The sequence below is a fragment of the Nuphar pumila genome, chromosome 6 (genome assembly GCF_984573655.1).
Source record: "Nuphar pumila chromosome 6, dmNupPumi1.hap1.1, whole genome shotgun sequence".
Lineage (NCBI taxonomy): Eukaryota > Viridiplantae > Streptophyta > Magnoliopsida > Nymphaeales > Nymphaeaceae > Nuphar > Nuphar pumila.
The window spans coordinates 88,932,764-88,958,448 of record NC_143254.1 but is presented as its reverse complement, the minus strand read 5'-3'; the positions used below and the strand labels follow the sequence as shown (position 1 = coordinate 88,958,448).

At 39.1% G+C, this 25,685-nt stretch overlaps 1 protein-coding gene across 1 annotated transcript; it reads right to left on the bottom strand.

The window, feature by feature from the left end:
* Positions 1–3,247: 3,247 nt before the first annotated feature.
* Positions 3,248–25,061, bottom strand: LOC149835085 (putative disease resistance protein At5g47280). The gene is made up of 5 exons (XM_090010394.1): positions 24,084–25,061; positions 22,525–22,925; positions 4,661–5,013; positions 4,392–4,585; positions 3,248–4,310 (listed from the first exon to the last, which is right to left on the bottom strand). Exons 1-5 carry the CDS (start codon positions 24,748–24,750, stop codon positions 3,475–3,477), a joined length of 2,451 nt encoding a protein of 816 aa, XP_089866520.1. The 5' UTR covers positions 24,751–25,061; the 3' UTR covers positions 3,248–3,474.
* Positions 25,062–25,685: the final 624 nt, after the last annotated feature.

Below are 25,685 nucleotides of genomic sequence, written 5' to 3'. Positions count from 1 at the left end.
TCTCTCTCTCTCTCTCTCTCTCTCTCTCTATATATATATATATATATATATATATATATATATATATATATATATATTCTTTCTTAACACCTAAGGAACCATAAGGTTTCCTTGTTTTACAAGCCACTCACAATGGGTTCCCTCTGTATCCTAAAGGGACTCCTCATATGTTCAAGCCACACACAACACATGACGTTTCCAAAATATCCCACATTTTCAATGTATCCCAACTTTTTACCAGGGTTTTAATAATTTCGTATTTCTCCCACAATTTTAATTTTTAATATTTTTATGTAACATCTATCAAGTTCTCTTGATATATACCAAAACAAGAGTTTTAAGAAAATTTCAGAGTTTTTCCTTGTCAAGACTCGACAACCGCCCCCTCCCCCAAAGCGAGAACTGTGACACTCACAATCGAGCCTTGAGATTGCGAAGCAGGTTATATGTCCCCCCCCCCGAACAGGGCAGTTAGCTACATCTCATGTTCGGGGGTCCCAAAGAGCACCACGTATGTAAGCATGTGCGTCTCGTATCCCCATGTTTGTCAGCATTAATTAGCATTGGAGTTTGATGCGATTGCAAAGACTTAAGTACCCTCTCCTCCATTGGTGCCAAAAAAAATGATGATTCTTGAAAAGGAGTGGTTGTAAAGACTTAAGTGCCCCGAAGATGATTATTTAAGACTCAGTCTCTACACTGCAGGATTATCTGAGAAAGAAATCTCCCCTGGAGGAGGCCATGAACATCAACCCTCTCTCTCTCTCTCTCCCTTCTCTTTTTGCTTCTATGCACATCCAACAAAAGATCTTACATTGCTCTATCAAGCACCGGCTGACCTGCACATTGACTGTTGTGGAGCCTGATTCAGAGTTTTTACCCTTACAGGAGGAGGGTTTGGGGGCTCCTCCCAGCGTGGGTAGCATCATTCAACTAAATGAGTTGTAGATCCTGATTCAGAGTTTTTACCCTTACAGGAGGAGGGTTGGGGGCTCCTCCCAGCGTGGGTAGCATCATTCAACTTGATTCGTTGTGGAGCCTGATTTAGAGTTTTTGCCCTTACAGGAGAGGGGTCTGGGGGCTCCTCCCAACGTGAGTAGCATCATTCAACTTGAAGAGTTGTGGAGTCTGATTTAGAGTTTTTACCCTTACAGAAAGGGGGGTCTGAGGGCTCCTCCCAGCGTGGGTAACATCATTCAACTTGATGAGTTGTGGAGTCTGATTCAGAGTTTTTGCCCTTATAGGAGGAGGGTTTGGGGGCTCCTCCCAGCGTGGATAGCATCGTTCAACTTGATTCATTGTGGAGCTTGATTTAGAATTTTTGCCCTTATAGGAGGAGGGTTTGGGGGCTCCTCCCAGCGTGGGTAGCATCGTTCAACTTGATTCGTTGTGGAGCCTGATTTAGAGTTTTTGCCATTACAGGAGGGGGGTCCGGGGGCTCCCCCCGGCACGGGTCCCGGGTGTCGTGGTAAAAAAATGCACAGGGTATCGTGGTGAGAAAGACATATTTTTGTTCCAAGCAAGGTTGGAAGAAATCAATGAAAAATCCAACAAGGAGCATGCCAGAATCAAGATGTGGATGTCAAGCGAGAATGGTGTTGTGCAACTCAAATAACACAAAATAATATGAGTCTGGTTTTTAGTTAAAATGAGGAATGAAATGACAATATAAATCGTTGAAAATTTACAGAAATAAACTAGACTCAATAACAAAGACACCACTTTTTACGGATTTGAAATATGACCTCCGGTTAGGGAGATATGACCCTGACAAGTTTGTCCTAATTCGGGTAGCGATTTACAACGATTTGCTTACTGAATAACACTACAAATCGCTATAGTGATTTGCGGAAGACACTAGAAATCGCTATAGCGATTTGCGGAAGACACTACAAATCGCTATAGCGATTTACGGAAGACACTACAAATCGCTATAGCGATTTGTAGTGTCTTCCGCAAATCACTATAGCGTTTCGTTGGAGACCCGAAAATACTACAAATTGCTGTAGGAAAGCTCGATAATACTACAAATTGTTGTTGGAAGGCCCAAAAAAAATTTGGTCCTAAGGGCACTGCCCCCCGAGCCCCCGCCAGGGGCGGCCCCCCTTGGACCCCCGCCCGCTGATCCGCGCCGGGGGGGAGCCCCCGGACCCCCCTCCTGTAAGGGCAAAAACTTTAAATCAGGCACAGAAGTAGAGAGAGAAGGGAGAGAGAGTGAGAGGGTTGATGTTCATTGCCTTCTCCAGGGGGAACTCTTTACCTCCCTTGATTTCTTCTCTAGAGAGAGAGAGAGAGTTTTACAGTGTTTTACGGAGAAAGAAGAAGAAGAAGATGGCGATGGAGCAATGTAGGATCGTCTGTTGGATGTGCACAGAAGTAGAGAGAGAAGAGAGAGAGAGTGTGAGAGGGTTGATGTTCATGGCCTTCTCCAGGGAGAACTCTTTGTCTCCCTTGATTTCTTCTCTAGAGAGAGAGATAGGGTTTTACAGTGTTTTACGGAGAATGAAGAAGGAGAAGATGACGATGGAGCAATGTAGGATCGTCTGTTGGATGTGCACAGAAATAGAGAGAGAAGGGAGAGAGAGTGAGAGGGTTGATGTTCATGGCCTTCTCTAGGGAGAACTCTTTGCCTCCCTTGATTTCTTCTCTCTAGAGAGAGAGAGAGAGGGTTTTACAGTGTTTTATGGAGAAAGAAGAAGAAGACTTTGAAGAGTCAACATCATCCTCGACTTTCTGGATGGAGGACATGTTTGTCCTTTTTTTGAACGGAGAAAGAAGAAGAAGACTTTGAAGAGTCAACATCATCCTCGACTTTCTAGATGGAAGACATGTTTGTGTTTTTTTTGAATTGTTTGTTTTTTCTTTTTTGAATGAAGGGCATTTTTGTCATTTTCTCAAACCATCACTTTATGAGAAGAATAGCAAGAAAGGGTACTTAAGTCTTTGCAACAACACCAGAGTCCGATGCAAAGTTATGTCAACATACACGGGAATACGAGCCCCATGTGCTTGTATACGTGGTGCTCATTCAAAGCCCCAAACACAGACGTGGGATTCAGTGAATCATCGGGGGTGAATATACACCACCCTCTCTTGAGATAGTGATGCAACTAGTTGTAACATCAACAAGGAAGTTCAAGGAGAGCGTTTGACTGTATATATATAAAATAAAGACAACAAAACTACGAGAAAAAAGTAAAAATGTAAAAGAGTAATTTACAAAAAGCTGCCAAAGCTAGCTGCTGTATACAAAAAACTGCCTAACATTTTTATTATTACATGTAACTGCCTAGGCGTGCATATCCATGTCCTTATGACAATGTAATACATTCAAGTAGCTGCATAGAAAATGGGATAAAGCTATTTCAGATGTAATTTAAAATTCATAGGAAACAAATCAATGAAGGAGAACTTTTGAATTTCCACAAGTACAGAGAAATGGATGAACCGAGACTTGATTTACAATCCAGCTCACTAGATAAGAAATTTCAAGTTCACATCCTCTTTACGCAGTTGCATAATTTCTTTCCCGAGAGCATGCTCAAAAGGCTTCCATAGAAGAGCAGTATCCTCATTACAGACAACAGCTTTAAGACATTTCATCTGTGTTACTGATACAGGCAGTTTCGTCATGCCTATACACCAGCTCATGTCAATCTTTTCCAAACGGTGAAGTTGGCCAATCTCATCTGGGAAATCCTCAATTTTTGAACAGTGAGACAGATCCAAAATCTTGAGACTTCTGAGCTTACAAATTGAATCTGGTAGGCCTTCCAAACTATGACAAGCACGCAACCTTAGGACCTTTAATCTGCTTAACGAGTCAATTCTCTCAGGCAGCTCAATTAAATCAGGGCAGTTTGTAATGCTCAGTTTCTGTAGATTGGTAAGATCACATATTCCCAGAGGTAATGTCTCTAAACCGTTGAAATAGTCAAACTCTAGCTCTGCCACCAGAGGAAGGATGCTCGGGATATCCAGCGCTAAATCATTACTGTCTTGGCTAACCTTACAAAGCACCATTGATATCTTCAGCAGACTTGGCAGTGGCTCTGTAAATGTAGAGAGAACGGGGACCGATATCTTCTGCAGCCTGATTCTTCGGAGATTTTTCAGAGAGCCTATTGCAGGAAGGCCACTCACTTTTGCATAGTTCAAGCTGTGATTTGCAATAATCAAAACCTTGAGGTTTTCCATTCTCTCCAGAAATGGAGGCAAGCAATATGAATCGGCTGAGAAGTTCAGAATAAGAACTTCAGCATGAGGGAGTGACATATCAAACCAGTTCCAGGGAGCCATTTCATTTTCACCTGCATAAATATCAAATATAATTGCAATTTGTGATACACTTAAAAAATCAGCAAAATTAGGTGTAGCTTTCTCATGCCTACCAGTGCTTATGGAAACAATCTGAGCTAGGGATGTTTGATCCTTTTGTCGGGAAAGATCTGCTTGCCTCATGAAGAGCCTTGTGTTCTGGTGGTCATCATTCACCTGGTTAGTATAGATGGCCAATTCCCTCAGCAGATCATGCTGAATAATAAAGAGGTCACTAAAGCTGCCATCTATGTCCCCTGCTGCATCCCTATGAAGACATTGAAAAATCACAATTAACAGAGAAGACTTCAGATTGTAATGCTGCATAAGGCTAGAAGCCTACCGTGTTCTTTCGACAAGTGTGACAAGATTTCTGCTGGAGAGTTCAAGCAGAGCAACATAAGCATCATCTTCGCTTAGGTCATGGATTTCAACCCACATGTCAACGACGGAGGTAGCAGGTATCTTTTCATCCTCAGGAAAAGAACCCAGGTCCATAAAACACACTCTAAGTTCTTTCTTCAAGGTAATTAAGCTGGTGCGCAGACACTTTAGGAGATCTTCGTGTTCCTCAAAAATTTGGCCTCCTTGTTTAAGCATCTGTTCTGTCATATGCCATTTTCTCATGGGTTCCTGCCTCAGTGAACTTCCTATCACTTTTAGTGCTAATGGGAGACCTTTGCAGCCTTTCACTATCTGCAATGTAATGATTAGAGGCATCATCTTATTGGAAGAGATAAGGGTCAACGGGAACCCATGTGGGCACATGGAAGTGCATGGTGCTAAAACTGGCAGAAGACCATCCAGGTAAGTGACTAGTGCATGGTGTGCAGGCACAAAACAAATATGTGAATAGGTCTCAAGCACCTGATAGTGAACAGACATAAAACTGCCATTCATGGGCATACTGTTAAATTATGTACATAATCATATAATGTAATATATATATATATATTTTATATATATATGGTAATACATATACATATATTAATATATATGTATATGTATCTACTTATTATATATATAAAATATATATTTCCTTTTGTTTAGCCGTAGGGGTAGCTTAGTCTTTTCCTCTGTTTTACGCACATTCACTTTATGGATGTGATTGTAAATTTGTTTTTATTTTCTTTCTTTTTGTTTTTTTTTTATTTCTTTTATTTTCTTTTATGTAAAGTACCAAAAGGTACCTTGGGGGGCCCACTAACATAGACGTTGGGCCCTCTCCAACGGTCACATTTGTGACCGTTGGAGGGGCTCCAACGTCTATGAGTGGAGCCCCTCCAAGGCCCCTCTTGTGTTGTTATAAATAGGGGTTTTCCCCTTTGTATTTCCTCATGGCTTTGAGTCAAAGCCCAAGTGCTCAATAAATTGATTCCATTATTTTTATGCCTTTGCACATTTGTGAGTTATTTGTGAGTTGTGCTTTTGTGCACAAGTGTTCTTATTGTGCATTCGTGCCGGGTTTATTATCAAGAATATGAAGGTCTTGATCTTAGTATCTTATTGGAGATACTTTTACATGGTATCAGAGCCTCGTTGAAGAAGGAGGATCGTGCATACCGCCACTTGTGAAGTACCTCAAAAATCGTGCCCTCAAGTAAGTGAAGTTTTGGAGTAAATCATCTACTTCGGGCAATATTTTAGAAGCAACTTTTGTCAAGAAAAGTTTGAAAAACTTTTAAGGTACGCATTATTTTCTATCGTCTTACCTCTCTAATGGGTGAAAAAGACTCCCACTTCTCCCTTGGGTTTAAACTTAGTGGTTCGAACTACCATGTTTGGGCCGGCAACATGGAAGCCCATATCAAAGGGAAAGGCCTTTGGGGATACGTTCAAGGTTCCATATCGAAACCCGAACCCAAACTTTCTATCATAGAGAAAGGGGATATTAAGATTCTTGAAGGTGAAGATAGACAAAAGGCCCTAGAAGAATATCCAAAAAAGCATGATGAGTGGGAAATGAAGAATTTCAAAATTTTATCTTGGATTTTTTCATCCGTTGAAACCAAGATCAATGCCAACATCATTAAGTTTAAAAGGGCCTCGGAAGCTTGGTTGTACCTTGAAAAAATGTATACTTCAAGGGACTTATCTCACAAATATTATCTCCAAAAGAAAGCTTTGACTCTTCAACAAAATGATTTGTCTATTCGGGAATATTTTGCCGAACTATCATCTATTTAGGACGAGCTTGCTATGCTCGAACCAAAATGGAGCGGAGAAGCTATTGAATTAAGACACAAGCAACTAGAGGAAGATCGATTCTTCAACTTTCTAAATGGTCTTAGACCCGAATTTGAGCAAATTCGGTCCTCTCTCCTATCCGCTTTGACATCTCCCTCTATTGAAGATGTCATCACCAAGCTAAGTGGTGAAGAAACACGTATGGAGATTAGTAAAAATAACCCGAGTATCCTTGCTACACCTTCTCAAAGTGATTATGAAGTGGTTAATGCCGTGTCAAGACCCGGAAATAATTTGAAAACCTACAAACCACCCCATTTCAAAAATCAAGGGTAAGGAGGAAATGATCGATATGACAAGAGAGACTATAGCAAATTAACTTGCCATTTTTGTAAAGAACCGGGGCATATCAAACCCCTTTGTCCCAAATGGAAGAAATTTCTTGCCGCGGCTTTAGCATCTCAATCAGAGGAACGACCTTCGTCATCAAATGAGTCTCTTTCGCTTCAACAAATTATGGATGCTCTTCAACCTATTCTCAAAGGAGGCCTTTCTGGAGCCGTTATATCATCCTCATCCTCTCTCGGTAAGACATCTTGGCTCCTTGATTCCGGTGCTTCATTTCATATGACTCCAAGTCCTTGTTTTCTTTCTGATTATTCTAAAAATTTTCTTCCATCTTTTGTCTCAACGGCGGATGGAACACCTCTTGAAATTAAAGGAATGGGCAATTTTGAAAAACAAGACTTCTTTATCCCAAAAATTCGTCTTATACCAAAACTAAACTTAAACTTACTTTCCGTTTCTCAACTCTCGGACCATGGTTGCGATATAAAGTTTTCTTCTGATAAATGTTGGATACAGGATCGCCAGTCCAGGAAGTTGATTGGGGAAGGCTCTAGGAGAGGAGACCTCTACTATGTTGGTTTTCTTAAAATTCCCAAGAATCAATTTTGTAATGTTGCTCAAAACAAAGATATTCATGTATGGCATAAGAGATTGGTGAAAGTTCGAGAGATACCTGTGGAATGAGAAAAGAGAAGAAAAAAACAGGAGAACAAAGGGTGCGGCTGTCACGATTTCAATAATATGAAATCGTGACCTAAACATGGTATTAATAAGTGTAAATGAACAGAGGGTCCGGGTCTGGTGTAATGTCCAGACCTGAAAGACCAAAAACAAGTAGAACATACAATGGACCATACTTAAGACTCGGGTCCTAATATTCAAACTGTATATACAATGGACCCGGGTCTTAATATATATCCAGAATACACTTTTTCACCCCCCTCAAGTTGATCATGGTTTTGGACCATGAACAACTTGCCTTTAAGCAACCAAAAACGATCTTTTGTCAATCCCTTTGTAAATATGTCTGCAACTTGTCTTTCAGTATTGACGAACTCAGGTTCGATCTCTTTTTCTTCAACCTTTTGTCTCACAAAATGTTGGTCGATCTCAATATGCTTAGCACGACTGTGATGTACGGGATTGAATGACATGTTGATGGCGCTTTGATTGTCACACAACAAGGTAGAGTGAGATATCTTTTCTCCCACTTCAGTTAGTAGATGTCTGATCCAAGTGGCTTCGGCAGTAGCGGCAGCCATGGATCTATACTCAGCCTCAGTGCTTGATCTAGCGACAGCCTTTTGTTTTTTGCTACTCCAAGAGACTAAATTTCTACCAATGAAGACACAATATCCCGATGTAGATCTTCGTTCATCAGGGTCTCCTGCCCAGTCTGCATCACAATATACAGTAAGTTCATGCTTATCCTTGCTGCCAGATGATTGTGGTGAATATATCAATCTGTCCCCAATGGTTCCTTTCAGATATCTAAGGATCCTCTTAACCGCTTCCATATGTCCAGTACGTGGTGCATGCATAAACTGAGACACTTGATTAACTGAATAAACAATATCAGGACGAGTGAATGTGAGATATTGTAACATCCCTATTAAACTGCGATATCTGGTGGGGTCCTCATACAGGTCTCCATCATGAATGCTAAGTTTTTGGTGAAGCACACTTGGAGTTCCTAGAGGCTTGCAGTCTTTCATACCTGCCTTACTGAGAACATCTACTGTATACTTGTGCTGAGTGAGAGTCAAACCATGAGCCTGGCTGTCAACTTCTACACCAAGAAAGTAACGCAAGACACCAAGATCTTTCATTTTGAACCTCTGGCCTAGCAAGATTTTTACTTCTTTGATGTGAGCTTCAGAGTTTCCTGTGATGACAATATCGTCAACATAGATTAACAGTAGGGTGGTCACATTCTGACTTCTAAAAATGAATAATGAGTAGTCCAGTAGGGAATGTGAAAATCCATGCTTTTGAATCTCAAGCGAGAAGCTGTCAAACCAAGAACGAGATGCTTGTTTTAGACCATAAATAGCTCTCTTTAGCCTGCACACATGGCTTTTACAGTTTTGTTCTTGATATCCAGGAGGTTGTTCCATATAGACCTCCTCCTTCAAATCCCCATGCAAAAACGCATTTTTTACATCAAGCTGACTCAGTTTCCATCCATGTTCAACAGCCAGGGAAAGAATGATTCGAATCGTTCCCATTCTCACCACCGGGCTAAAGGTCTCATCATAATCTTGTCCTGCTTCTTGGGTGAACCCCTTTGCCACCAGTCTTGCCTTGTATCGTTCAATGGTTCCATCTGGTTTATACTTTATTTTGTAGACCCATTTGCATCCGACAACATTTTTATCAGGTGGTCTGAGAACAATTTCCCAGGTTCCACATTCATGTAAGGATTGCATTTCATCATTCATGGCTTCTACCCATTTGGTAGAAGTAGCTGCCTGACAGTACATAATAGGTTCATCTTCCTTATTGAGGGCTGTTAAAAACAGCTGAAAGTCCAAGGAAAAGTTGTTGTAGCTCACCCATCTATCAATAGGATGTCGTATGCGATTTGACCTCCTAACTTCAAGGGTATGAGAAGGAGTAGGGTCGGTTGCTGAGACGGGATTTAGATGACTTGATGTTCTCATTCTCTGTCTAGAATAGGAAATGCCCTTGTATCTGCTCGGTACAGATGATGATACTTCTTCCTCATTCTGTGATCTCGATGTCCCGATGGTTTCAAACATTCCTTCTTTTTGCTGTACACAATCTGGAGGGCAGTCTTCATTGGAACTGGTAAAAAGTTTTGAATTCAACCAAGGATAATAAACTTCAGTTGGGTTAGATGGCATGTCCGTTGTGTTGACTCTGTGATCAAAATTTTGCTCATCAAAAACAACATTCCTTGAGATTCTGATGCGCCTGTTGGTTGGATCATAACACCTATATCCTTTGTAGTCGTCTGCGTATCCCACAAATCTACACTTTTGAGCCTTATCCTGAAATTTATTTCTCAAGGACCGATCAATGTGCATATAACAAACACATCCGAAGGTACGCAAATCATGATAATTAGGATGAGCTCCAAAAAGACAGTAATAAGGGGACTTATTTTCCAGAACAACCATAGGCAGTCTATTTATCACATGTACGGCAGAATGAAAAGCTTCTGTCCACAAATTGATGGGAAGATTACTGTCATGAAGCATACTCATGGCACTTTCAACGATATGCCTATGTTTTCGCTCAGCAATCCCATTTTGTTGAGGGGTGTGTGGACAGGACACCCTTCTTCCTATCCCATTATTTTGAAGGAAAGAAATAAAATCACTAGAGCTGAACTCCCCACCTCCATCACATTGGAAAAATTGGATAGACTCAGAGAATTGATTTTTTACTAAGGAAAAAAAATTTTGAAACAAAAGGAAAACTTCTGACTTATTTTTTATGAAATATATCCAGAAGTATCGAGAATAGCTGTCAACAAAGATTAGATAGTATCTGCTTCCAGATCCAAAGACAATTGGGGCTGGTCCCCATACATCAGAACAAATTATCTCAAAAGGTTTTGAAGCTCTCTTATTAATAGAATGAAAGGGCAATACATGACTTTTGCATAAAAGACAACTGGAACACTTCTGACTTTTCTCATTCCCATTGAGACTTTCTTTTGGGATGAGATTATTCGAGACAAGTTTCTCAATAAAATGACTCCCACAATGTCCTAATCGACTATGCCATAAGAAAGGCTTATTACATTCAGAAATACTAAAAACATTTGCAGAAGAGGAATAACACGACTCTAATGAAGACTTTGAATCCAGATGAGCAGGGGGGACAAAATGACATGGAGCTTCTTCAAAGACATACATATTGCCTCGTCTCTTTCCTTCAGCGAATGTTTCCCTCGTGCGAAGGTCCTTGACCTGCACAGAGAAGGGAGTGAATTCAACTGAAGCATGATTATCATCAATAAGTTTGGAAACAGAGACAATATTTTTCTTGATGTTGGGAGCATGAAGAACATCAGAAAGTTCAAGGGTGGAATGTGACATGGGAATGACAGTGTTTCCAACATGAGAAACAGGATGGTGGGATCCATCGCCAGTGACAATTTTACTTTCACCAAAATAAGGAATAGGGTTGGAAAGTTTCCCTGCATCACCAGTCACATGAGTTGCTGCCCCTGAGTCAACGAACCAAGCGCCTTGATCTTTCTGCTTCAATTTCAATTCTGACAAGACGGATATCAACGGGTCTTTAATCTCTCCACTGTCTCTGATATTGGTGAAATTTCTTTTGGGTTCTGTTTGTGAAGCCTTTCCTTTATTTTCTAGATTGTGCCAACAATTCGCCTTGATATGCCCCCTTTTGTTACAAAGGAAGCAAGTGGGGATGGATCTTTGTCCCTGTGCATGAGTCATCATGTTCGGAGTGGGGAGCAAACCACGTCCCCCGTGTCCACTTCGCCCTTGCCCCCCCTCGTCCTCTTCCTCGGCCGTAAGTCACCCCTGTGACAAGAATTTCTTGGGAATTTTTATGAACATGAGTTTCTTCAAAAAAACCCTTCAGAGTCATTTCGTACTGAATTAATTTAGCTCGTAACTCATCAAAGGTAGGAAGAGCAGGTAGACACAATAGTGAAGTAACGATCATATGGTAGTCAGATCCCAATCCACTCAAAGTTTGTTGCACCATATCACTGTCACTTACCGCACATCCTATAACTGCTAGCTGGTCTGTGATAGTCTTCATCTTGTTCAGATATTCCATGATGGTCATGGAACCCTTTTTTAGCATCTGAAATTCCCTCTTGAGAAAAACCATCCTCGCCTGTGAAACTTGTGAATACGTCTGAACCAATCTCTCCCAGAGTTGCAGGGCTGTACAATTGTCAGGAATGGCAACAAGGACCTCTTGGGACAGGGTAGAAGTGATATATGCAACCACTGACTGATCTTTCCTTTCCCAGTTGAGATACTCCACATTTTTAACATACACAATTGAACTTACTGTAATGAAATATGCGGAAAAGAAATGTATGTCCTACAATGGACATTCACACATAGAAATCAAAGAACAAGTCCAAAAGAGGACATACACAAAAGCCAATAATGGCTAGAAAGCATAAAATCTTATAAATGCACAAAAGGGCTTGAAGAAGCCACACATTACAAAGGGGGAGACCCCACTTATTTATAAGCAAGAGAGGAGTGAGGGAGAGTTAGAGAAAAGCAAGAGAGAGGGACCATTGGGAGTCCCAACAAGGAGTCGTTGGGCTCCCAACGGTCACAATTGTGACCGTTGGGGGCCCAACGACTCTTTGTTGGGGCCCCCAATGGCTGTGCATTAAATGCACAAAAAGAAATAAAAAAGACAAAAAAAGAAAAAGAAAAAAATAGAAAAAGAAAAAGGAAAAAAGAAGAAAAGGAAAAAGTCTAAAATGCCTCTATTGGGCGAGATTACAAAACTACCCCTTATCGGGTAGTGAATGAGAACTATATTATATATATATATATATATATATATATATATATAAATATAGGTATTACATATATTTTAACACCCTCCCTCAAGCTTTACGGGGATACAACGGAAAGCTTGTTGAGAAGAAACATGAAACGAGGAGCAGCAAGAGCTTTGGTGAAAAAGTCCGCCAACTGGTACTCGGATGTGACATAGGGCAGTGCTATGGTTCCTTTTAGGTATTCATCTCGAACATAGTGGCAATCCATCTCAATGTGTTTAGTACGCTCGTGGAAGGTGTGGTTGCTTGCAATATAGATAGCACTCTTGTTATCGCAACACATCTTCGAAGGAATTGAGATGACGATGCCCATATCACAGAGGAGACTTCTAAGCCACACAAGCTCCGTGGTTGTAGTGGCCATTGCACGATATTCCGCTTCAGTTGAGGACAATGATACTTTATGCTGCTTCTTGCATCTCCAAGAAATCATAGTCACCTAGGAAAACACAAAAACCAGTGGTTGAGACTCTATCATTGGGATTTCCTCCCCAATCAGCATCTGTATAAGCAATTAAATCAAGGGATGATGAAGAGGAAAGAAAACCTCCCTTAGTTATGGTGTTTTTAATATATCTGACAATTCTTAAGACTGCACTCATGTGCACAGTTGTAGGTGCATGTTGAAACTGACTGACGGAGTGAACTGCATGAGCTATGTCTGGCCGAGTGATGGATAAGTATGTCAGAGACCCAACGAGTTGACGGTAGGGAGTAGGATTCTCAAGAAGTGTCCCATCTTCCAGTCTCAGCTTTGCATTGATAACCTCAGGGGTTTCTGTCTTCTTATCATCCGAAATTCCAGACTTGGCACAGATGTCAGCAGCAAGTTTCATCTGAGAGAGGATGTACCCTCGAGGTGAATATGCAACTTCAATACCTAGAAAATATCTTAAGAAACCAAGGTCAGACATGTCAAAATTTTCTTTTAAAATTTTCTTAATATCATGGATTCCTTGCTCATCACTTCCAGTGATGATCATATCATCAACATATAGTAGTAGAATAACTACAGAGGACCCTGCACTTTTCACAAATAACGCAGTGTCAGTATAACATGAACGAAAATTTAAGCTAGTCATTACAGTACTAAATCTGTCATGCCAAGCTTTCGGAGCTTGTTTTAACCCATATAGTGCCTTTTTTAGTTTAAGAATTTTGTTTTCACCAATAGATACTCCTGGTGGAGGATCCATATAGACCTCTTCACTTAGTTCGTCATTAAGAAATGCGTTCTTAACATCAAATTGATAGATAGGTCATTTTTTAACGGATGCAACCGCAATAAGAGTCCTAACACTAGTCATTCTAGCTACGGGAGCAAAGGTTTCTTCATAGTCTATTCCGTACTCTTGAGCATATCCTTTGGCTACCAACCTAGCTTTATAACGTTCTAATGACCCATCACTTTTAGTTTTAATTTTGAAGACCCATCTACATCCAATAGACTTCTTTCCAGTGGGTAATGAGGTTATTTCCCAAGTTTTAGCCTTTTCAAGGGCACTAAGTTCAAGTTTCATGGCTTCAACCCATTGAGGAATGTTTTTTGCTTCATTATAGTGTGATGGTTCATGATAAGAGTGTAATGCAATTAGGCATGCCCTATATTTAGGTGTTAGGGACTCATAGGAAACAAACCTATTAGGAGGATTGGAGATCCGGCTAGATCTCCTTAAAGAGGTTTCTTCTATGTTGGAATTTTGAGAATATTTTTCTAAAGCGCTAATGGGAGTTTCTTGACCACACCTAGCATAGGTTTGAATGGACCTATTTTCAACATCATTACTTGCATTTTCAACATTACTAAGAGGAGTATCCTCTAAATCATTAGGAACATCCTCTTCGTGAGGAGTCACATCTTCTTGAGAGAGAAGATCAAATAAGAAAGCATATTCGCTTTCATTAATATCTTTATTTTTCTCAAAACCGTTCTCATTTTCTAAAAATGTAACATCTTTGAATATATATAGTTTGTTGCTTTTGGGATCGAAGCACCTAAAACCCTTTTGATTTTCTCCGTATCCTAAGAACACACATTCGATAGCCTTGGGAGATAACTTATCTCTTTTATGTGTAAGGACAAAGCACTTACACCCAAAAATTCTTAACCTATTAAAATCGGGTGTTCTTTCAAAAAGTTTTTCATATGGAAATATATTTTGTAGGGATGAGGATATCATTCTATTTATTAAATAAGTGGAGGTTAAGGCGGCTTCGGCCCAATAGCATTTTGGAATTTCTTTGGAAATAAGAAGAGTCCTAGTGGTTTCCAAGATGTGTCTATGCTTTCTTTCGGCTAGACCGTTTTGTTGGGGAGTCCTAGGACATGACCTTTGATGACAAATTCCATTGGTTTCCAAATATTCTTAAAATTCATTTGATAGATATTCTCCACCGGAGTCGGATCGAAGAATGGAGATATTAGTTGAAAATTGATTTTTGACAATCATATGAATTTTTTTAAAGAAGTTAAAAACTTCGGATTTTAGATTGAGAAAATAGATCCACACATATCGAGTGAAATCATCAATGAAAGTAACATAATATGAGTATCCTCCTTTTGATATGACCGGAGAAGGACCCCAAACATCCGAATGAACTAATTCAAAGGGTCTTTTTGACACAAATGTTCTCTTTGGAAATGGGGTGGATTTCATTTTTCCAAAAATACAACTCTTGCAAACAAAATGTTTCTCATTACAAAATTTCTTTCCAAAGGGAAAGGAGTACATTTTTGAGAAGCTTGGATGTCCAAGTCTTTGATGCCAAGTTTCTATATTTTTATCTTGGAGATGATTACAAAATGAGTTAGTAGGAAGTTTCAAGTGGGTCATGTAGTAGAGATCTCCCCTCCTATGACCTTGCCCAATCCGCTTCCCGGACTGGAGATCCTGTATAGAACAATCCTTGGTTGAGAAGGAGATTTCACATCCATGATCACATATTTGGGAGACCGATAAAAGATTTAAATTAAGTTGAGGTACTACTCTTACATTTGGCACAAAAAAATCTTTTGAAAAATCTAAGGTTCCAAAACTTTTAACTTGTAAAGAGGTACCATCGGCGGTGGAAACAAAGGAATTTTTGGAGTTGCTACATACATTGGATAGTCCATTTTCAATAAGGGTCATATGAAAAGATGCTCCAGAGTCAAGGATCCAAGAAGGCGTACCTGGAGGAGAAGAAGAGGCAATGACGGCTCCCGAAGTTGATGGCGACTTGAGTAGAATTTGTAGTGCTTCGGATAGTTGAGCAAGGGAGAAGGACTCTTTCCCTTTCATTGTCTCCTCCTTCTTTTGTGGGATTTCTTCAATAATAGCAACTTTACCTTTTGGAGGTTCATTTATCTTTGGACAATTAGGTCTTATATGACCCGGTTCTTGACAATGATGGCAAATGGCTTTCCTATAATTGCCATTATAGTTATTTTGCCTCCCAAAGTGTGGAGGCTTATATGCTTTCATATGATTGCCGGGTTTAGACACGGCAAGAACTTCATCTCCTCCTTTAATCATGCCAAGACGTGTTTCTTCTTGGCATATTTCGGCTATGGCATCTTCCAATGGAAGTGGTTTGGATCTATGAAGGAGGGAGGACCTAACTTGTTCATATTCGGGCCTAAGCCCATGTAAAAATTGAAAAAAGTGTTCTTTCTCCATTTGTTCTCTCCTCATTTCAACATTTTCACTTGATACCCATTTGGGTTCAAGAAGGGATAGCTCATCCCACAAAGGGCCAAGAGTGCTATAGTAATCTCTTACACTCATTTCACCTTACTTAATGGTACAAATTTTTTCTTGGATGAAGAATTGACGAGCAAGGTCTTTTTGGGTATACATACCTTTCATAAAGAACCATGCTTCATTTGCTAGGCGGAATTTAGCAATGTTGGCGCAAATCTTTAACTCCACGTTGTTCATGAACCATGCAAGAATTTTTGCATGCTTACTTTCCCAATCTTCTACCTTGGATTGGTGATCTTCAATAGCTTTCATGCGAGCATTTCCTTCTAGAGCTTTTTCTTGATCACCATCAATTTTCGTAAGTTGAAGTTGAGGTTCCCTAATGGTGCCCATAACGTATCCCCAAAGCTTTTTACCTTTGAGGTTGTTCTCCATGGCGGCGGCCCACATCATGTAGTTAGTACCATTGAGCTTGAAGGAGAGATCAATCTTTTGTTCTCCTTCCATTATATAATCAAGAATGAAGGACAAACAAAGAGAGATAAAACAAGACAACTAGCAATATGAATCAAGAGCACAACCAAGGCTCTGATACCATGTAATGAAATATGCGGAAAAGAAATGTATGTCCTACAATGGACATTCACACATAGAAATCAAAGAACAAGTCCAAAAGAGGACATACACAAAAGCCAATAATGGCTAGAAAGCATAAAATCTTATAAATGCACAAAAGGGCTTGAAGAAGCCACACATTACAAAGGGGGAGACCCCACTTATTTATAGGCAAGAGAGGAGTGAGGGAGAGTTAGAGAAAAGCAAGAGAGAGGGACCATTGGGAGTCCCAACAAGGAGTCGTTGGGCTCCCAACGGTCACAATTGTGACCGTTGGGGGCCCAACGACTCTTTGTTGGGGCCCCCAATGGCTGTGCATTAAATGCACAAAAAGAAATAAAAAAAAGACAAAAAAAGAAAAAGGAAAAAATAGAAAAAGAAAAAGGAAAAAAGAAGAAAAGGAAAAAGTCTAAAATGCCCCTATTGGGCGAGATTACAAAACTACCCCTTATCGGGTAGTGAATGAGAACTATATTATATATATATATAAATATAGGTATTACATATATTTTAACACCCCTTTGTCATCTTTCTCTTCTCTCGTAACAAATTCTAGTGGTACTGGAGTGGTTCCATCCAGGTGACCTAAGAGTCCTTGGCTCCTTATAAAAGGGATAATTTGTCTCTTCCAGATCAAAAAGTTTGAGGTGTTTAGCTTTTCGGAAACAAGTTGATTGAGGAAATTCGAAGAAAGGCTCGATTGAGAGGAATGCAAATCCATGAAGAGAAAGAAAAAAAAATTAACAATAACAATCACGAAGTGAAATACTCAGTTTGTTGCCGAGAAGGGTATTGGCCCTTTTTTTTTTTTTTGCTGCTCGGCTGTCACTTTTCAAGAGATTGGCGATCTGAGTCTGTCAGACCCAAAAAAAAAATTCTTTTCCCCCTTTTTTATAAGGCTTATGTTGAAGCAATACAAAAATTAAGTGAATAACAGACAAAGCACAGGTAAAATAACATGGACTGTCAACTGTTTTCCTGAATACCAAATAAGACAGTGAGAATAAAAATAAAAAATGAGGATAGAGACACGGGTTAGGAATGAATTGATATTTCAGTCAAAGAAAAAAAAAAAAAAAGTGCCTCAGATCTGTTGCAAAGATGCAATCAGGTCTGGGTATATCAGACGAAGAAGGAGGAGGATTAGGGATTTCACGCGAAAAAGGAAAAGTGCCTCAGATCTGTTGCAAAGATGCAATCAGGTCTGGGTATATCAGACGAAGAAGGAGGAGGATTAGGGATTTCACGTGAAACGTGAATCCACAGAGAGGAGATAAAGGAGAGAAGTGCGATTATGGAATTGGGAATTTCACGTGAAACGTGAATCCACAGAGAAGAGATTAAACACGAGAGAGTTAAAACCTCAAACCTCTAGTTCTGGTGAAACCCTTCTTTGAGGAAGCCTCTTCGATCCTGGATCTCGGCTTTGATACCATGAAAGTTCGAGAAATACCTGTGGAATGAGAAAAGAGAAGAAGAAAACAGGAGAACAAAGGGTGCGGCTGTCACGATTTCAATAATATGAAATCGTGACCTAAACATGGTATTAATAAGTGTAAATGAACAGAGGGTCCGGGTCTGGTGTAATGTCCAGACACGAAAGACCAAAAACAAGTAGAACATACAATGGACCATACTTAAGACTCGGGTCCTAATATTCAAACTGTATATACAATGGACCCGGGTCTTAATATATATCCAGAATACACTTTTTCAATTGGGTCATCCCAACATTGTTAAAATCTCTTATTTGCCTTTTATTAAGCATCTTTGTAATGAAAATTTTGTTTGTAATGAATGTATTCTTGGAAAAATGAGAAGTCTTCCTTTTCCTCAAAGATCCATGTTTACAACAAGACCTTTTGAAATTGTTCACTCCGATGTATGGGGTCCGGCTCCGGTGATATCTAAGGGAGGTTGTTCATACTATGTTATCTTTGTGGACGATTTCACTAGGTTTAGTTGGATATATTTTCTTAAACATAAACATGAAGTTTTCTCAACTTTTAAAACATTTCATATGATGGTTTTAAATCAATTCAATGAAAATTTAAAAATTCTTAGAACCGATTCGGGTGGCGAATATCTTTCCAATGAATTCAAAAGTTATCTTGAAAATTATGGAATTCTTCATCAAAAGTCTTGTCCTAAAACCCCCCAACAAAATGGGTTGGCGGAACGAAAACATAGGCACATTATTGAAACAACACGAACTTTGCTCATTTCACAAAATATTCCGAAAAAACTTTGGGCTGAGGCAGCCCTTACATCTGTCTATCTCATAAATAGACTTCCATCTAAAAACTTAAACAAGATTTCCCCATTTGAGAAATTATACGAAAAAGAACCTGATTACAGCAGGTTAAGGGTTTTTGGATGCAAATGTTTTGTCCTTACTGATAAAAATGACAAACTCTCTCCTAAGGCCATTCTGTGTGCCTTTCTTGGTTATTCTGAAACTCAAAAAGGCTTTCGCTGTTATGATATTAAAAGTGATAAACTATATGTTTCCAGAAATGTAAGCTTCTTGGAAAATATTAGTGGTTTCGAAAAACTTGAAACTAATGACGAGAATATTGACTATTCATTTTTGTTTGATTTATTGACTGATGATGATGATACTAGTGATGATGAATCAAATCAAAATAACTTAAGTAATAATGAAACCCATTCTGAGTCCTCAACACTTCATCAACATATCAGTGAAGAACCACATAGAGATCCCATAACCTACTCTCGTAGAGATAGGAATACTTTCAGAAGTGCCCTCGAAAGATATGATAATGAGTCTACACCTTCGAGTGAAGAAAACCTTCGTAGGACCGAAAGACTAAGAAGACCCCCTTCTAGGTTCATTTCATATGAGTCCTTTTCGCCTAAATATAGAGTCTGTCTAAGCGCCATTCACTCTTACATAGAACCTAGGAACTTCGAGGAAGCACGAAATTGTCCGGAATGGATAGTCGCTATGAATAATGAACTTGAAGCTCTAAAGAAAGCAAAGACATGGGAGTTTCAAGACCTCCCTAAAGACAAGAAAGCAATAGGGTGTAGATGGGTGTTTAAAGTCAAGACTAAGAGTGATGGGTCCCTTGAGAGATATAAGGCCCGCTTAGTTGCAAAAGGATATGGTCAAAAATATGGGATTGATTATGAGGAGACCTTTGCCCCGGTAGCTCGGATGGTCACCGTCCGATGTCTTATAACCGTTGCCTCAATCAATAAATGGAACATCTATCAGATGGATGTTAAGAATGTTTTTCTAAACGAAGATCTAAACAAAGAAGTATATATGGATGCTCCTCCTGGAATGGAATCTCCTAAAGGAAAAGTGTTTCGCCTTCGGAAAACACTTTATGGTTTAAAACAAGCTCCCAAGGCTTGGTATGATAGGTTTAACTCTGTAATGTTAGATAATGGTTTTTCATCCTGCTTTACTGATACTGCTTTGTTTGTTAGAAAATCTAATGCAGGGATTGTTATTCTGCTACTATATGTGGATGACATGCTTATAACTGGGAGCGATTCTAATGGGATTAAAAGCATAAAATCCATTTTAAAGGATAAGTTTGAAATGTCTGACTTGGGTTTCTTAACTTATTTTTGGGGTATTGAGGTAGCATACTCTCATAGAGGATATTTTTTGTCTCAAACTAAGCTGGCATCTGAGATTATTGACAGGTCAGGTATTACGGACGATAAAATTTGTGAAACTCCTGCTATAGTAGGAGCTAAAATGAAGATTGATGATGGTGTTCCTCTCTCCGATCCTACTCCCTACAGGCAGTTAGTAGGATCGTTGATGTACCTAAGTATCACCAGACCAGATATCTCACATGCGGTGCATACGGCAAGTCAGTTTCAGCATGCACCAACTTCTGTTCACATGGGTGCTATCTTACGTGTCGTGAGATACCTAAAACACACTATTAATAAGAGAGTTTTTCCGTCTTCCTCTTCTGAGTTAAAATTAATTGCTTATACTGACTCTGATTGGGGAGGTGACCCAAATAACCGTCACTCCACCACTGGTTTTTGTATATTCTTAGGAGACTCATTGATCTCATGGAGATGCAAGCAGCAGCAAAAGGTGTCTCTATCATCAACTGAAGCTGAATATCGTGCCATGGCGACTACTACCATGAAAATTGTTTGGATTCATCAGTTGCTGGAAGACATGAGAATCACAATTGAAGGGCCCACCAAGCTATGCTGTGACAACAAAAGTGCGATTTATATTGCTAAAAATCACACTTTTCATGAGCGGACCAAACATATCGAGATGGATTGTCACTATGTTCGGGAGGCGTACCTCAAAGGAATCATTGACCTTCCATATGTCACGTCCGAGTATCAGTTGGCAGATTTCTTAACTAAAGCCTTGTGTGCTCCGTGTTTCAACTTCCTTCTTAGCAAACTCTCGGTCATCCTGCCCTAAGTTTGAGGGGGGTGTTAAATTATATACATAATCATATAATGTAATATATATATTTTATATATATGGTAATACATATACATATATTAATATATATGTATATGTATCTACTTATTATATATATAAAATATATATTTCCTTTTGTTTAGCCGTAGGGGTAGTTTAGTCTTTTCCTCTGTTTTACGCACATTCACTTTATGGATGTGATTGTAAATTTGTTTTTATTTTCTTTCTTTTTGTTTTTTTTTATTTCTTTTATTTTCTTTTATGTAAAGTACCAAAAGGTACCTTGGGGGGCCCACTAACATAGACGTTGGGCCCTCTCCAACGGTCACATTTGTGACCGTTGGAGGGGCTCCAACGTCTATGAGTGGAGCCCCTCCAAGGCCCCTCTTGTGTTGTTATAAATAGGGGTTCTCCCCTTTGTATTTCCTCATGGCTTTGAGTCAAAGCCCAAGTGCTCAATAAATTGATTCCATTATTTTTATGCCTTTGCGCATTTGTGAGTTATTTGTGAGTTGTGCTTTTGTGCACAAGTGTTCTTATTGTGCATTCGTGCCGGGTTTATTATCAAGAATATTAAGGTCTTGATCTTAGTATCTTATTGGAGATACTTTTACACATACATGCATGTGCATGACTTTCTATGGATCTGTTATAATATATATCACATGGGTGCGGGTGCGGTGCAATTTTAAAAATTTTGGACACGGGGACTCGGCTATATATATATATATATATATATATATATATATATATATATATATATATATATATTTTAAAAATATATATAATAATATATTCAGTGTGTGCATATATGTGGATATTGTCCTCTAAAAATATATATAATAATATATTCAGTGTGTGCATGAGTGTTTTTACAAACTTTGCAAATTGTACTTTTGCCCTTGCAGAAAGGGGGGTCCGGGGGCTCACCCCGACGTAGGGGGGCAGTGCCCCCCGAAAATTTATTTTTCTGGGGCTTATGTTTGAGACTCATGGTATATATATATATATATATATATATATATATATATATATATATATATATATATATATATAATTTTTTAAAAAATATATATATAAAAAGATCATTTTTTCTTTGTTTTTTGCACTAAAAATGGACATTTTTGGACTCAGTCAATGTTGACAGAGTCCAAAACAAGGACGGACTCGGCCTCGACTCGTTGACCGAGTCCGATTCGGCGACCGAGTCCGGGCCGTGTCCATGTCCGCACCCGTGTCGGGGCGTGTCGACTCGGGTGCGGTGCCTCCCTAGCCGAGTCCGTGTGACTTAGGCTATATATGACTATGACTAGCCTGTTAATGCTTGCATGTATTTTTTTGTAAGCATGCATTTTGTCAAGAAAAAAAAATAAATCAGATCAAATACTGACCTCTTTCACCAGCTCACCATCCACTTTATCAAGTGCTTGGTCAGGGGTAAAAGCCCAGTGACAGAACAGATCCATGGCATCTTTTGGTCCCAGAAATTCTAACGTGTAAACTGAATCGAGTAGTTTAAATTTGATTCTAGATGTGACAAGAGTTCTTAAGCCTGCGTTCCTGAGCTGAAGCTTTTCAAGAACTTTTTCAGACCAAACATCATCAAGAACAACCAAGACAGGGTCTCGCCTTCTCTTGTTTAGATTGCTTGCCAGCAGATTAATTGCATCGTTCTCATCCATGAACTCAGGTATTTGGTAGGCATTGATCAGCTCTGCCCATAGTCTCCGATAGATCTCCATCAAATCAGGAGACTCTGAAACAATTATAAATACAATCTTTCGAAACGTGGCTGGAGATGTCAAACAAAAAAAGCAATTAGCAATGCAGCATAAATCAGCTATGGTACCCTTCTTTCACAGGGAGGACCACAAATAACTCTGAACATAATATTTTGGTTTCTAATATAGAAAATTATATTATGTTCGGAGTTATTTGATGTTCCCTAGAAAAAGGCTTTAGATGTCATATTTTTAAAGAACAGAAAGTTTTCCGGAGCTTGAGGGAAATAAATTATGTTCCAAGGAGACAAAGAGCTTTCCAGAGGACTATACAATAGAGAATGCGAGAACCTGAAATGTTTGTCTGATGATAAAGTTTCAAATCTCAATGCATATAAATTATAGAGAATTAGAAACATCTTTGACAATTAAGAAAGCAGGGAAGGATTATAGAAATAACTTGAATTAGTGCATATTAACTACATATAGAGTGTAGCTCTTACTACTTATTTTATAGTCTTAGTGGCATGAAAATCTCGTGTCTCTGGTTCGTTTAGTCATATCACCCAGAAACTTGGAGATGAATAATTATGTTACTTTTCTTTTGTTTTTTCTTCTCAAAGCTTACATTATTTTTCATACTATTTTGATTTTTTTTTATTGTTTCACCTCAAAGCTTGCATTCTTTTTTCATACTATTCAGAATACTGATATCCCATGTAGAATTCAGTTGCTCCCAGTTCACATTCGATTTTCCCCTGCTTAAATAGGAAAGAGTAACTTCGACCAAACTTTACCAATTCTGCCAAAAAATGTGAAGCAAACACTTTGTAGTTGTGGAAGAAACTCTATAATTGTAAAATTTGAAGCATTATGTGCTATTCTCTCTATACAAATAACTAAAAGCTCAATTAATGAGAATCTATAAAATTGACAGGAGGAGAGGGTTTGGGATGGGCAGCATAGATCTATCCGTACTTTTTTCCCTTGTTTTTATATTTCCACTTTTCTGTCGTCTCTTCATCTTTTTTACTAATATACTATGATAGATTAATGGCTCTTATGTTTGTCAATCTGCTAGCTTAATGCTGTCGTGCAAATTACTAATATGTGCCCACACACGCACACTATGTGCAAAAACTGTCAGCTTGTACTGACAGAATTAATGTTTAAGAGGTAGGTGGTGTAAGAGAAGTGGAAAGGATATAAGGCAGAAAATAAAGTTGTACCTTTAACTTCCTCATCTTGACAGAGTTTTGTCACCAAGGTCGTTTTCCCGCATCCTCCAGGTGCGCATACTCCAATCATAGACACATCTTCACCCAACAACTTTCTTTTTAACTTTTCCAAAGGAGCATGCAACCCGACAATGTTACTTGGAAGTTGAGGCATGGCACAACTAGAGTAGGGAAAACTTCCACCTTGAACACTGGAACACAAACTGATGCTACTAATCCTCCTGATCAACTCTCTCATATTTATTGAACTCGTTCTTGATTCTGCCCACATATCAGCCTGCATATTGATCTGTGCAAACCTTGCCAACTGTTCATCTAAGTTATGTAATTTCTTGGAATAATTATATTTCTTCCAGATTTTCTGATTGGGCAGCTTGGAACACTTATTGATCAACTCTATGCCATTGTTCAAATACTCTATTAATTGAGACATATCCTTTTTCCTTTGAAGTGCTAGATCATCAATCTCTGTGCTGTCTGTTAGTTCTTCATCCAATTGTTGAACCACGCGTAATGTAACAACCAATGCATCTAGTGTTGCTTTTAGCCGATCAAAGTGCTCTTTAAACTCCACAACGGTATTCCCTGCCTTCAAAACAACATTTAGTAACTCTGCAACCACAGCACCTACTACTGCTCCACTAACTAAATCTGCCATTTCAGTGTGGAAGCTTAGGTGCAAGGCAAATACTGTGACTTCACAATGAAATAAGAATGCCCCCCCCCCCCCCCAATCACTGTCTTCAAGCTCCAATAACAGGTTCAAGCTCACTGTCTTTGGTTTTCAGTCTCTCCAGATTTAGACAAAAAGTGCAGCTTTTGATCTTTCAATTGCACGAATAAGGAAGCACTCTCCATCTTATCCATGTTCATCCCGATCTTATCCATGTTCATCCCGATCCTCTTATGGAAAAGACTGAATTTTGATTGCGGACACCGAAAAAACAACTCCAGTAAAATTACAGAAATCTAGATTCAGAAATATAAAAAAGAAATTTTGTTAGCATTCACTTCTTAACTCCATGGGTCATCTAGCTCTTTTGACTAAAATCAACAAATCTTTAATAACATTTGGAGAAAAAATAGCAAAACTTCTTGGTTGCATCAACCCCAAAAAGGGTGAGTGTAACTAAAGTTGGAATTCAACCATATATCCGAAGCAATTCTGAGGGTACAGTCACAGAACTAAAAACTAGGACCAAATTCAAAACCAAGAGAATCATACATACAAAACCAGAAAAAGGAGGAGGAATATGGAAATTGGGAAAGCTAAAAACAAAGGGAAAAGTTACACAACAAGAATTAGGCAAAGAACATTAAAACATGCCTCATGAACCAAATATTTCAAACTTTCACTAAATTTGTCAATTGTCCACGGGGGAAAACAACAACAAAAAAGGTAGCAAACCATTTTTAAGCATACAATCACAAGCGATCCAGCGTGTGACGAAGTTGGTCAACCCCAAAACCAAAAATCGACCTCTGAAATCAAATGTAGAACTTAATCAAAGCATCCCCAATGCACCAAACCGAGTCAACAGTAGAGAGACGGTAATGGGCCTCAGCAATCTAAAGTCTAAACGCCAAAAATAA